Source organism: Gopherus evgoodei, chromosome 7 (genome assembly GCF_007399415.2).
Source record: "Gopherus evgoodei ecotype Sinaloan lineage chromosome 7, rGopEvg1_v1.p, whole genome shotgun sequence".
Lineage (NCBI taxonomy): Eukaryota > Metazoa > Chordata > Testudines > Testudinidae > Gopherus > Gopherus evgoodei.
The window spans coordinates 48,468,901-48,483,225 of record NC_044328.1 but is presented as its reverse complement, the minus strand read 5'-3'; the positions used below and the strand labels follow the sequence as shown (position 1 = coordinate 48,483,225).

Below are 14,325 nucleotides of genomic sequence, written 5' to 3'. Positions count from 1 at the left end.
CTGAGGCATCCCCTGGAGTTGCTCCTTCATAGTGCCACATATAGGTCCCTGCCAACCCTCCACATCCTCAGTTCCTTCTTACCACCAATGACAGCCGTTGGAGCCGAGTGTCTCTCTCTTCCTTTGGCAAGCAGTCCCCTAGTGATATCTCTTGTATCCAAACCTGTAAATCGTTAAATAGTTTAGTATTAGTTATAGTTAGTTCGTGTTTGGAGTCTTCTCCCTGTTTTCTGAACAGTCTAACCCACTTCTATCCTGCATGGGCCCAAATTACCTCAGAACGCTGGGTTCTCTGCATGGTAGATGTGCGATATTCTCTCCAGTTCTGCTCCTCCCTAGCCTCCCATCCCCTTTCCCTGTCCCTCTTCAGGGACTCTTCTCTCAAGCAGCTTCTCATGCAGGAGGTGCAGTGCTCCCAGTCTCAGGAGTGGTAGAGGAGGTCCTTCAGGACCTAAGGGGCAAGGGTTTTTACTCCCAATATTTCCTGAATCCCAAAGCTGAAGGGGGTCTCAGACCCATTCTCTACAGATTCATGAAGAAACAAATTTCTTTGGCCACCATCATCCCCTCCCCAGATCCGGGTGACTGGTATGCTACCCTTGACTTGAAGGACACATACTTACACATATCAATAGTCCCATCCCACAGACTATTTCCTAGGTTCATAGTGAATCACAACCATTACCAATTTACACTCCTTCGGCCTGTTAGCAACCCCTCAGGTGTTCACCAAATGTATGACAGTCATGGCCGCCTTCCTGAGAAGATGACAGGTACAGGTGTTCCATGTCTCGTTGACTGGCTTGTCAAAGGCCGCTTCAGGCCTCAGGTAAAAGCACATGTACATCTGATACAATTGACCTTTGACTGTCTGGGTTTATTGCTGGATGTGCCCAAGTACACCTTATCCCCAAACCAGAGGATAGAGTTTATAGGAACAGTCCTAGACTCCACCCAAGCCAAGGAGTTCCTGTCAGACTTGTGCTTTCATGTGCCCCATCATAGAGGAGACTCAATGTTTTCCCCACCACGATGGCACCGAGCTGCTCGAAGCTGCTCACTAACATGGCAGCTTGCACATATGTAGTCCAGCACGCAAGGCTCAGGCTCAGACCCCTTCAGCCTGGCTGGCTTCAGTATGCCATCCAAGCTGGGAGAGCTTGGAGAAGGTAGTCTTGATTCCTCCTCGGGTTGTCAAATCTCTCCATTGGTGGCTCAACCTTCAGGCAGTTGTACAGGAGTGCCCTTCTCCAGATGGCAACCATCAGTGGCGCTGGTCACGGATGCATTAACGTTGGGGTGGAGTGTGCATCTAGGGGCCCTCAGGATCCAAGGCCTCTGGTCCCAAGCAGAATTCTCACTCCATATCCATGTTAGAGAGCTGAGGGTGGTTCACTTAACCTGTCAAACCTTCCAATCTCACCTGGGGGGGCAGATGTGTATCAGTCATGACGGACAATACAACAGCGATGTTTGTTTTATATAACAACATCCTCCTCTCTTATGCCAGGAAGCCCTCAAGCTGTGGGACTTCTGCATAGTTCACTCAATACACCAAGAATCATCATACCTTTCTGGGATCCTAGAATGAGCTGGCAGGCCACCTTAGCAGATCCTTCTGTGACCACGAGTGGTTGATTCACCCAGACATTGGTGGGAAATGCCATTGGTGGGGAATTCCCCAGGTGGCCCTGTTCATGATGAAACTGAGCAGCAAATGTCAGCAGTTTTGTTCCTTCGTGAATCACAGCCCAGGCTTGAATGCAGACATGTTGCATCCAGGGAAGGACCATTTGTTCTATGCATCTCCCCCCACACACACCCCTTCCCGGCCATTCCCACTCTTTCACAAGGTCCTGCTCAAGGTCTGAAGGGACAGAGGGACAGCATCAGTCATCCTGATAGCACCGGCCTGACTCTGCCAACACTGGTACACAACACTCCTGGAACTGTCAGTAGCCCCTCTGATCGCCCTGCCATAGATGCCAGACCTCATCACTCAAGACCACAGTTTTCCCCCCGTGTTCTGACCTCGAGTTTCTCCACCTCACAGCATGGAACTTCCTGGCTAAACCACATGGAGTTGGCATGCGCAGCATCTGTCAGGGAGGTCCTACTTGGCAGCCGAAAGCTGTCTACTAGAGCTACTTAGCCAAGTGGAAGAGCTTTTCTATTTGCGTGACACACAAGGGCACATCTCCAATTCAAGCATCAATGCCCTTCATCTTGGACCATCTGTTGCACTTGAAGCAGTCCGGTCAGGTGGTATAATTCTTAAAGGTTCACCTGGCGGCCATCTCGGCATTCCACCTGGGGTAGATGTTCAATGGGTCTTTGCTAGACCGATGGTAGGTCATTTTCTCAAGGGTCTAGACAGGTTATACCCTCAAGGTCCCATGCTGATAACAGATGGAAGACTGAACCTGATGCTCTCCCAGATTAATGGGACCTCCCTTTGAGCCCTTAGCAACATTCTCGCTTCTCTACCTCCTTATGGAAAGTAGCATTTCTGATAGTGATAACTTGAGCCAGGAGGGTGTCTGAGCTCAAGGCCTTGACAGCCAAGCCTCCATATATGGTCTTCTGTAAAGACAAGTTCTAGTTGTGCCCTCATCCAGCCTTCCTGCCAAAAGTGGTATCTCCGTTTCACACAAGTCAGGACATCTTCCTCCCAGTGTTTTACCTATAGTCGGGAACAAAGGCTCCACTCTTTGGACGTCAGGCAGGCACTAGGGTTCTATATTGAAAGGACATAAGTTCTGAAAGTCTAATCAGCTCTTTTCATCCTGTCTGCTATAGCTACAGGGTCTCCCTGTATTGTCCCAAAGAATTTCATCATGGATCACGTCCTGCATTCGAGCTTGTTAAGTCCTGGCGAAAGTGCCAGTCCCAGCATTAACAGCACATTCCACAAGGGCGCAGGCCTCCTCAGCCATATTCCTGACATAAGTCTCTGTACAGGAGATTTGCAGGGCATCAATCCACACGTTCACTTTGCATTATGCCATCATCCAGCATGCCAGGGACGATGCAGCTTTTGGCAGAATGGCGTTTCAATCAGCGAATCCATGAGCTCCGATGCCGCCTCCTGACCATCTGCTTGTGGGTCACCTACTTGGAATTGACATGAAGCAGCACTGGAAGAAAAATGGTTACTTTATCTCTTTTTGTAACAGTTATTCTTTGAGATGTGCTGCTTATGTCCATTCCAAGACTCACCCACCTTCCTCTCTGCTGAAGCCCTCAGCAAGAAGGAACTGAGGAGGCAGCAGCTCAGCAGGGACCTACATGCAGCACCATGAAGGTGTGACTCCAGGGGGAATCTAAGCTGACCTGACAGGTACCACTAGGGGAAAAACCTTCCGACAAATGTGCACGCGGCACGCACACACCTACTTGGAATGGATATAAGCAACACACCTCAAAGAATAACAGTTACTGTTGGTAACTGTTGTTTTTGACTATTAGTTCAAGTTCTACCGTAGCCCTTCTACCTTCCATCTTATATTTTGCCTGCATATATAAGTTTATGCTGCTTTCTATTGGCTTTATTAGGACTGCTTTTTCATTTTCTTAAGGATATCTGTCTGTCTTGAATAATCTCTGGAACCTTGTCATTTAACCATAGTGGGTTTTCTCTATTCAGGACATGCTACGTAAAGGATTTTTTATCTGAAAATTGAAATAGCCCATTTAAAAGCGTGTTCCTTTTAAAACCGCAATAAAAAAATCTAATTTGAAACGTCAAATATTGCTTACAAGGCAGCTCTGTACCTGCCATGTGTGTGCAGTATTTGGTGTTAGAGCCAGACTTCAATGGCTCAAGAAAGAACTCCTCCAGGAAAACAGGGTGGCTTTGATCTTCACTATATAAACAATTACACTGCCAATAGAGACCATTTAAAGGAGATCACTGTATCATGGCCAACATAGTTTTAAGGATTACATGGCATGGACCAATGAATGGCTTTTGAATGTACTTGTTAAAATGGACTAAATTTTCATGTCTCTTTCAGCAAAAATCAATAAATTGAAAAGCTCTTATAGCATCTAATGAATTAAGAAACAGCTTTAATTTTCCTAAATTTCATCATTTGCACTGTCTCTACAGATACTTACTTTAATGTTTGTGCTACCACTATTTATACAGACTTATGGCATACAAATTTCTGCCTGATGTGCTTTATTTTAGGTTACAGGATTCCATTGGAAAAAGATTCTGGAGATGATAAAACAGATGAGGAAATGGAGGGGACTCATTCAGAAGATGAGATGTTTGCTCAGAGGGGACTCCGACGATCACAAAGCATGAAATCTGTGAAAAGTATTAAAGGCCGTAAAGAGGCAAGTGCAGCATTTTATTTGAAAGTATTGCATTCCATTAATAACAATGTAATTTGAAAACATAACAGTCCAAGAAATCAGAATATTTTATTTATAAAAGTACATAGGGTGTTTCTAAATTGTATGTGGTATGTAGAACACAGCATATGTAGTTATGGTCCAAAAAGCCGCCTCTCATTCTTCTGTCCTCTAAAGGGAAATGAGAAGAATAAGCTAGTTAACTAAACAAGACAAAGGGCAAAAAACATACTGAACTTATAAATATAACTGAATAAAGAAGTTAAACTCTTTACCTCTGAGTACGGTCTCCCAAACATGTACTTATCATAGTAATGGTGAAACTACAGGCACAGAGTCTAGAAACAGCTTGGAGGGAGGGAGCTGACTGTCATGACATCTCATTTGAGGTGTGACTGATGCAGCCCTGCACTGTGCATACAGGGGATCCTATAAAAGATAAGAGCATTCACATTTTTGTTGTATCCTATGGATACTTTGAATAAGTACTAATAAACACTGTACTTTGATTTATAACACAAGAAAAAAGATCTTATGCAGGGCTCTACACAACATGAGAACCAGGAGCATCATCAAACAAATCATAAACCAACAATACTGGAACATAAACACACATGGCAGCTCTCTTCACAACATTTCTGCCCTTCAGAAGTCTGGGTTTTTCAGCACATCCTGAAGGTCAACAAATTTTGGCCTGTTCTAGATGCAAATGTAGATGGGAAAGAAAGTAGCTTTCTACGCAGAAGGCCACTCGTGGAGAAGTCCCGGTTGATAGCTCCTTCTCATGCTCAAGCACCTTTTTAACTGGAGCTGTATGGGACAATAAGGGGAAAGGCAGTCTCTCTCATAGGCACATCCCAGATAATTTGGGGCTTTGTAACGCAAAACATGACTCTAAATTCTGTCTGGAAATCAAGATGCAGCCAGAGCAGATCCTAGAGTATTGGAGTCATGTTTCCAAATACCTTTTTACCAAGTAAGCTGCTATGGACTATGCCATTTTACATTTCAGCTTCTGAATTTATTTAAGATGAAGCTCCAAGTAAAGCTTGCTGCAATAATCTGATTTGGAGGTGACAGATGCATGGATGGTAGCAGCAGGGTCTTTATACAAAAGAAATGACTCCATATTTCAAGCCAGCTGTAGCTGAAATAAAGCTATTCTCACTACTGGATGGCCATGTAACATCAGCTAGGAATCCAGCAGTATCACCAGGCAATGAATTTTAATATTTGATGGCCAGTACACAATCCCAAGTAAGAGGATATATATTTTGGTTACTTGTCCAACCTGCCAATATCTTGGTCTTTGCTGACTTTCAATCAGCTAGCCCTCTATGCCCCACCCTCTACCTAACCTTGGGTAAGGTGTGTGATAGCAACAGAACCTATGCAGAATCCCACACAAGAGGCTGCCGGGCAGAAGGGCACATTCTGTAAACCACTCTCTGGGAGTTTCATAGAATCATAGACTATCGGGGTTGGAAGGCTGTAAGATCTTAACAAGGAACATGTTCAGTCCCTGTCATGATAGCTGGATGAATTTATTGAATCTAGACCTGTATCAAGTGGTCTAATCCTATATAATACCTGGTAGTGGCCACTGAATTGAAATATGCTGAAGTTGAATCATAAAAATGTTTTTTTTTTAAATCACTTTTTTGTCTTGGTAATTTTTATGCAACTTAAATGGTAACACTTGATTTCTAACACAACTTTCTCTTTCAGATACGATATGGCTCATTAAAATATAAAGTAAAGAAGAGGCCTGCGGTGTATTTTTAAATGTACTACACTTTAAAGACAAACTGCTGTACTACAGTAACTTTACTTAGCACATCATGTGTTCAGGATTTGTGTATATATAAAAACTTTAAGCATGGTGGTAGAACTCATTTTTATCAGTCTAAGCAGCTATATAAGATTCTCTTAATCTTCAATGGCTTATCATTATGACTTGATTGTTAAATCTGGCTAGGAAAAATCCTAGGTTTCTGCACTCATTAAATTTTGTAAGAATTTAATGAATGACAAAAACAAAGCCTGATTTACAAAGGTACCGAACAGCTGCAAATTCCATTAACATCAGTTGAACTTGGTGTTATTCAGCTCTTACAAAACTTAAACCCCTAGTGTTTCCTAGTTTACAATTCAAAAATAGGTATACTTGAACTTGTTTCTAAACCCAGGATTCCTGAAAAAGCTTTCATAATTGTATAAAAATGTACAGTTTTAGAGGACCGTTCAATGAAAGTGGGGAAAGGAAAAGCCAGTTATATTTGGTATGTCCTTAAAAGAACTTCTTACACCTTATTTCCTAATATTTTAAATATTAATAGATTACTTTGATATCTGTACAGCAGTTTTTTGTATACTTGTGCAGCTGTAAAACAGTAAACATGTAATGTTAGTGATTTAAAAAAAAATCAGGTTTCACCAATGTATTTTTAAATGGCAGCAATTTAATCCTTGTATTACCACATCTTACTCTTGGTTATTAAGCACATAGAAGATGCTATCAATAACTGTTACTAATCTTTTGCAGAATTTTGTCAGGTGCCTTTTGTCTTTTAGGGGGAGTACTCTTTCTCCAGCACATTCAGATATAAAATGACTTCTGACTAATAGCCAGTTCTCAATTCTAAATTGTGGTAGATACAAATTTGCAGCAACTGCTAGATATCAGGGACATGTTCAACTTATCAGTTGTGTGGTACAACCACCATTGAAATAAATGGGAGTAATGCAGTCACATCTGATGAACTGTTCAAGTCCTAGATTCCAGGTTTTTGCTAAGGCTTATTTTATAATATTATATTTCAGAATAGCTTTAGATATCAAACTTGCATTCTTACAGATGTTTAAAAGGCAACTTCATTATTCCTGAAGTAGTTATTAAAATATTTGTGTATAAATAGCTCTTTTCAAGACTGTCTTCTCGCTGATTCACTCAGCAATGCCTTAACCCAATTGACATCATGATTTTATTTAATTTTTAAAATCCTTTATACAAATATCTCTAACCTATAGGGATGGAAGGAAAATATTATTGTGAGGTTTTTTTATACGACTATCTCTGTAGCCACTAGGGATGGAAGGAAAATACTAGGTTTAAAAATTAAATGGAATTTTAAATGTATTGAGTATTGAAAGAAGTGTCACTCTCAATTTAAAGGAAGTTATGTCATAGGATCACTTCCAAAAACTTCCTGCCCTGCAAATCTCCCAGATATGAGAGAAATACAGCAAGCAGAAACTGTAAGAGGGCAGTGTAATCATGTTTCCTTCGGAGCCCTTCCCCACCCGCCATACAGTAGCAACCCCCTTTACTGGCCCGGTGCAGCCCACTGACCAGACTTAAGTCTTGTTTTAGCCAGAGGTTTTCTTATGCCTACTGTTACTGCCAGCAGAGCAACTCCATTAGTGGGAGCATCCTTTGGGGCAGCTGCTGGCATTCTAACCACAGTGTCATGTAGATCATCTCTGAGCAGAGTTAAATGACACAGTTGAAAATGAGGGCTGGTTTACATTAGCATTACGTCAGTGGGGCTGCAACTGTAGGAATTTAGGTAAAGCCATGTCTGCAGTAATTTCATAGACAAGAGTGACAAAACTGATAGGAACAGTGGGAGTATTGTGCAAAGGGAGTTTCAGAAACACATTCGTTAATACTGGTTACATTCCATAAGGGACTGAAAGGGCTAAGATTGACACAGCTTTACTAAAAGATTTGATGACATACCAGATGACAGCCACCCTCTCCTAAAGGAGTATAGTACCATTGATGCCAGTGTAATGCTACCAAATAGAACTGAGGTTACTGGTCCCACTCTTTTATAATGGTAAAGTCTCTTTCCTTACATACTTGGGCAACAGCTTTTGTTAGAGAGTTATGCCATTCTATTCAGCTTAAGTTCATATACCATGCCTATTGCCATTGTATCTGAGCACCATTGGGTGGGCTTTGTGTCCTTCACGGTCTATTACACTTAAATTATGTAGCAGGGACCTTTTGATCACCTTCCTAAATCCTTTGTGTCTCCCTGTCATCCTATTCTAGCTAACATAGTAGCCTTTGTTTTAATAATTCAGTTGATCTAATACCAGGCCCAAACTTCCAGTATGCTGCATATTTTTGTATTGAAAACCTGTAACTGTTGTGGCATGTTAAGGTTGGCCTTCCTAACAAAAGGATAGGAGGGGATATTCATGCCTTGTGATGACTCAGACACAGACTTGAAGGTCAGAAGGGACCATTATGATCACCTAGTCTGACCTGCACAATGCAGGCCACACAATCTCACCCATCCACTCCTGTAACAAACCCCTAACCTATGTCTGAGTTACTGAAGTCCTCAAATTGTGGTTTGAAGACCTCAAGCTGCAGAGAATTCTCCTGCAAGTGACCCGTGCCCCATGCTGCAGAGGAATGCGAAAAACCTCCAGGGCCTCTGCCAATCTGCCCTGGAGGAAAATTCCTTCCAGACTCCAGATATGGCGATCAGTTAAACCCTGAGCATGTGGGCAAGACTCGCCAGCCAGCACCCAGGAAAGAATTTTCTGTAGTAACTCAGATTCCCACCCCATCTAACATCTCATCACAGATCCCTGGGCATACTTACCTGCTGATAATCAAAGATCAGTTGCCAAATTAATAGCCTAATTTTGGCAATCTCATCATACCATCCCCTCCATAAACTTATCAAGCTTAGTCTTCAAGCCAGATATGTCTTTTGCCCCTAATACTCCCCTTGGAAGGCTGTTCCAGAATTTCATTCCTCTAATAGTTAGAAATCTTCATCTAATTTCAAGTCTAAACTTCCTAGTGTCCAGTTTATATCCATTTGTTCTTGTGTCCACATTGTTACTAAGCTTAAATAATTCCTCTCCCTCCCTGATATTTATCCCTCTGATATGGGAATCAGTTGGGATCAATACCCAGTTGTAGTTGGAGGAAGTACATCTTTCCCTGTCCCTTCTTTGGATGGGCAGAAGTGACTTTAAACTTCGAAAGATTGATATTTGAATTCCTCATTTCTCCATCCCATTACTCTAATATTTACCACTGTAACCACCAATAATTGCTAATATTAGCTTTTATTTTCTGATAACTTGATAGTTATAAAGGTGTTCTCATTAGACATCATTGTTAACATTCCTTGTAGAGGAATGGGGCAATTCTCACCTTTCAAAGTTGCAGTTTCAGGTTGTCTGCCTACTCACACATAATTACTCCATCAGTTTACATCCTCTTCACATTCTAAGGGTCTTGGCAAATTTAAGGGCTAGAGACTTTTTAAATTAAAGTTTAGACTCTGAAACAATTGCACAGCTATATGCATGACACATAGTCTGTTAAACATGGGACCATTGAGATTGGTTTCTCTGTGGCTGACTTGACTTGCCCAGCTCAATAACTTCACAGATCATTTTTGCAGCATTTCTTCTGTAATGCAGGTGTCTCTACAGATGTTTAGATACATTGGTTTGAAAATCTCAACCATAAAATGATTTAGCCAGACATACATCATAATAAAGTGGTCTTGTGGCCCAGTAATAACTTTGGTAGCCCACATAATTGTTCCATTGAAGATAGAAAGTGTAGTGAGGGTAGATTGCAACCCACACCTACTTGATTGCTTCTCTCTCATCTCATTCTCAGTGTTCTGCTACTACTCTTTCTTAGGGTGGCTCAATCATTTTTTTCTTCTACAGTTTTTGCTTCCTCTTATTTCAGTACTTTAATACCATATTGCACTTGCAACAGAATTTGCTTAGCACTACACCACAGAGGGTACGTCTACACTACGGGATTAGTCCGATTTTACATAAACCGGTTTTATAAAACAGATTGTATAAAGTCGAGTGCACGCGGCCACACTAAGCACATTAATTCGGCAGTGTGCGTCCATGGTCCGAGGCTAGTGTCGATTTCCGGAGCGTTGCACTGTGGGTAGCTATTACGTAGCTATCCCATAGTTCCCGCAATCTCCTCCGCCCTTTAGAATTCTGGGTTGAGAGCCCAGTGCCTGATAGGGCAAAAATCATTGTCGCGGGTAGTTCTGGGTAAATGTCGTCAGTCTTTCCTTCCTCCGGGAAAGCAACGGCAGACGATCATTTCACGCCCTTTTTCCCTGGATTGCCCTGGCAGACGCCATAGCACGGCAACCATGGAGCCTGTTCAGCTTTTTTTTTTTTTTAACAGTCACAGTATGTGTACTGGATGCCGCGGACAGAGGCGATACTCCAGCGCTACACAGCAGCATTCATTTGCTTTTGCATGATAGCAGAGACGGTTATCAGTCGTTCTGTACCGTCTGCTGCCAGTGTAAATTGGCAATAAGATGACGGTTATTGTCCTTCTGTACTGTCTGCTGCTATCATGGGTGCCCCTGGCTGAGATCGGCCAAGGACGCAAAGGCAAAACTGGGAATGACTCCCCGAGTCAATCCCTCCTTTATGGTTTCTAAAAATAGTCAGTCCTGCCTAGAATATGGGGCAAGTGTACGAGAGAACCAGTGTATCAGAGAGCACAGCTGCTCTGTGTCAGATCCCGCAGAAATGATGAGCTATATGCCAGTCATGGGGGGTGCCCCTGCAACAACCCCAGCCGTTGCTTCCCTCCTCTCCCAACCTTCCTGGGCTATCGTGGCAGTGTCACCTCCATTTGTGTCATGAAGTTATAAAGAATGCAGGAATAAGAAACAGTGATTTGTTAGTGAGATAAAATGAGGGGGAGGCAGCCTTCTGGTGCTATGACAGTCCAGGCAGGACAGAATCTTTTCCTTACACAGGAAAGGGAGGGGGCTGATGGAGCTCAGCCCCCAGTTGCTATGATGAGGACGGTTACCAGCCATTCTGTACCATCTACTGGGAATGACCGAGAATCATTCCTATTTTCACCCAGGCGTCCCCCACCAGCCTCACCTGAAGCCAGCCAGGAGCACTCACAGGTTGATAACAAGGACGGCTACCAGTCCTACTTCACCGTCTGCCACATGGCAGGGGAGAGGAGTGGATACTGCTCTTCACTACTGCAGCATCGCGTCTACCAGCAGCATTCAGTAGACATAGGGTGACATTGAAAGAAGTCAAGAAATGATTTCTTTCCCTTTTCTTTCACGTCGGGGGGGTGAGGGGGGAGTAAATTGACGAGCTGTTCCCTGAACCACACCGGACAATGTGTTTGAACCTACAGGCACTGGGAGCTCAGCCAAGAATGCAAATTCTTTTCGGAGACTGCTGGGGACTGTGGGATAGCTGGAGTCCTCTGTACCCCCTCCCTCCCTCCATGAGGGTCCATTTGAGTCTCTGGCTTCCCGTTACACTTGTCACGCAGCACTGTGTAGCCTGTAGATTTTTTTTTTCAAACGCTTTGGCATTTCGTCTTCTGTAACGGAGCTTTGATAGAACAGATTTGTTTCCCCATACAGCGATCAGATCCAGTATCTCCCGTACGGTCCATGCTGGAGCTCTTTTTGGATTTGGGACTGCATTGCCACCCGTGCTGATCAAAGCTCCACGCTGGGCAAATAGGAAATGAAAATCAAATCAAAATTTCGCGGGGCTTTTCCTGTTTATGTGGCCACTGCATCTGAGTTCAGATTGCTGTCCAGAGCGGTCACAGTGGTGCACTGTGGGATACTGCCTGGAGGCCAATACCGTCGATTTGTGGCCACACTAACCCTAATCCGATATGGTAATACCGATTTTAGCGCTACTTCTCTCGTCGGGGAGGAGTGCAGAAACTGATTTAAAGAGCTCTTTATATTAATATAAAGGGCTTCGTAGTGTGGACGGGTACAGCGTTAAATCGGTTTAACGCTGCTAAAATCGGTTTAAATGCGTCGTGTAGACCAGGCCTGAGTGAGCATTTGGTTTTTAGCACTTCAGTAAGAAGGAACTTTAGCTATGTTCTTTGTCATTTTCACTCAACGCAGAGTGATGTGGGGTTTGCTCTTCTGCTGCCTGGGCTACACTATACAATTAGGTCGACTTAATTAGGTTGATGTAAGCTGCCTTATGTCAGTGTACACACTACAGCCTTGTCCTGCTGATGTAAGTGCCCTACTACATTGACATCGTAATTTCACCTCCATGAGAGGCGTAGCACTTATGTCTGTGTGGTTAGGGCAACACAGTCCCTGTATAGACACTGCATTACTTACATCTGCTGCTGGTTATCTTGTCAATTTCACAGCTCCATGCTGGGCCATGAAATTGACAAGAAAGCGTGGCTGTTTCAGGGAGCAAAGAAGCCTGGCTCCAGCTCTCAGCTGTGAGTGGGGAGGTGAGAAGCTGCGCAGCTGCTCCCTGCTATCAGTTGTGAGGTGGGGGGGCGGGAGGGGGAGCTAGGCTCCCTGGCTCAGCTCCCCACATTGCCCCTGTTCAGTTGGTAGAAGTGCTCCTAGGGAAGGTGCACACCACTGACAGAAGAAGGGTAGTGTGGACATCAGCCACCACAGTAATTACTTCTATGTTAAGTTGACCAGTGGCTGTAAGTTGACTTAAGTCTGTAGTGCAGACATGCCCTGAGTAACTCATTGTGCTGTGCTGCTGAACAGAAGCCAGTTGTCTGCATTCCTGGTTTTCCAGTGTTTGAGTTCTTCTCCTGGAAGGGGATGAGAATTACAGGGTGGAGAATGCTGGCAACCTTAGCTCCATGTTAATGATGGTATTTACATACTGTCCTATTTAATTTTAATTGCTTCAAACTATTTCCTATCAGACTGTTTTTCAAACTAATAGCTCTTACTATCTAGTCATTCCTGACAGCCTATGCTTTTCTCTGTTAAATTAATCTTCATTTTTAATGACTTAATGGTAAATTTCTCATTCTTCTTGAGTTTACAGTCTTCAAAAGCGTAGGCTCGTTATGTCCTGTTAGTCATTGTTTAACCAAACTATACATATTTATTGGCCATCCTCTTACCATGCTAGATAAACTTAGTCAACCAATTATCTGAAATATTGGGCAGTCTTTCAAACATTGTGGCAGAGTATCTTGAGGATTTGACTTGAACAGTGGTGAATGTGATCTGTGTAGTTCTAGCCATTAGATTTCTCAAAAATGTTAAATAAAAATTTAAGTCCACTTCTGAGGAAATTAGCACTTTATTCTATCAGTATGCAAATTTAAAATATAACCCAAATATGGTATAAATAAGACCATTTTTAGGGAACTCTGAACTTGTCTGCCATCTGCAGTATTTGTAATGTTAGTTACTTAAAGACAATTTATGGAAGATTTGTAAACCAGATGAAACAAGATTAGTCAGAGAAACGATACATTTTGGAAAACATTTGAACTTTGTATTAACGTTTAATGGATTCATCTTGGCCACGTGTACGAACACCAATAGAAATCTAAAGAGTGAACCATTAATAAGTGTCTTCGAAAGAAACTTAATGGAAACCATGAAAGCAAAGCAACTACCAGTGTTCACCATTTTTATTTCCGTTATTTCCCTGCCTCTCAGGTGACCTGATGTTATCTTGAGCACCTTATAGGCATTAATGAACTTAGGTTGATGAGCACTATAGGAAAAACTGAAAAATGTAGTTTACAGAATGACAAAGTAAGTGTTAAAGTATTTAGCAGTGATTTCATGATGATGCATTTTATATTTTTTGTTGATTTTTATCAGTTGCGACTTCAGTATTTTTTTTGAAAATATTTTTTCTGTAAAGGATGCATGTTTGTGAAGGGAATATTGTAACATTTTCAAGAACCCCAAAATTAGTCTGCATTGAGACTAAAGATAGTAGCTTTAAAAATCATGAAATAAAAGCTTTAACTTTTCTTATTGTAATATTAAATTACTGTCACTTGTTTACATATTTGTGTGGTAGAGAGCTTTTTAAACATTTTGTATCCACTTCTCTTGAAATTCTTTTGTAAATGCTACTTTCTGAGCAGGATCCAGTGTGTATGTAATTACCATAAGGATGACTTTTTAAAAC

The 14,325-nt window shown here is 42.4% G+C and overlaps 1 protein-coding gene across 2 annotated transcripts in view; it reads left to right on the top strand.

Annotated features, from left to right (window-relative positions):
* REEP3 (receptor accessory protein 3) overlaps positions 1-8,673 on the top strand; it is a 67,867-nt gene extending 59,194 nt beyond the window's left edge. For both annotated transcript variants that reach the window (XM_030570297.1, XM_030570298.1), the window contains exons 7-8: positions 4,193-4,344; positions 6,091-8,673. In XM_030570297.1, the coding sequence (XP_030426157.1) occupies positions 4,193-4,344; positions 6,091-6,147 (209 nt within the window). In that variant the 3' untranslated portion in view covers positions 6,148-8,673. The remainder of the gene's footprint in view (positions 1-4,192; positions 4,345-6,090) is intronic.
* Positions 8,674-14,325: the final 5,652 nt, after the last annotated feature.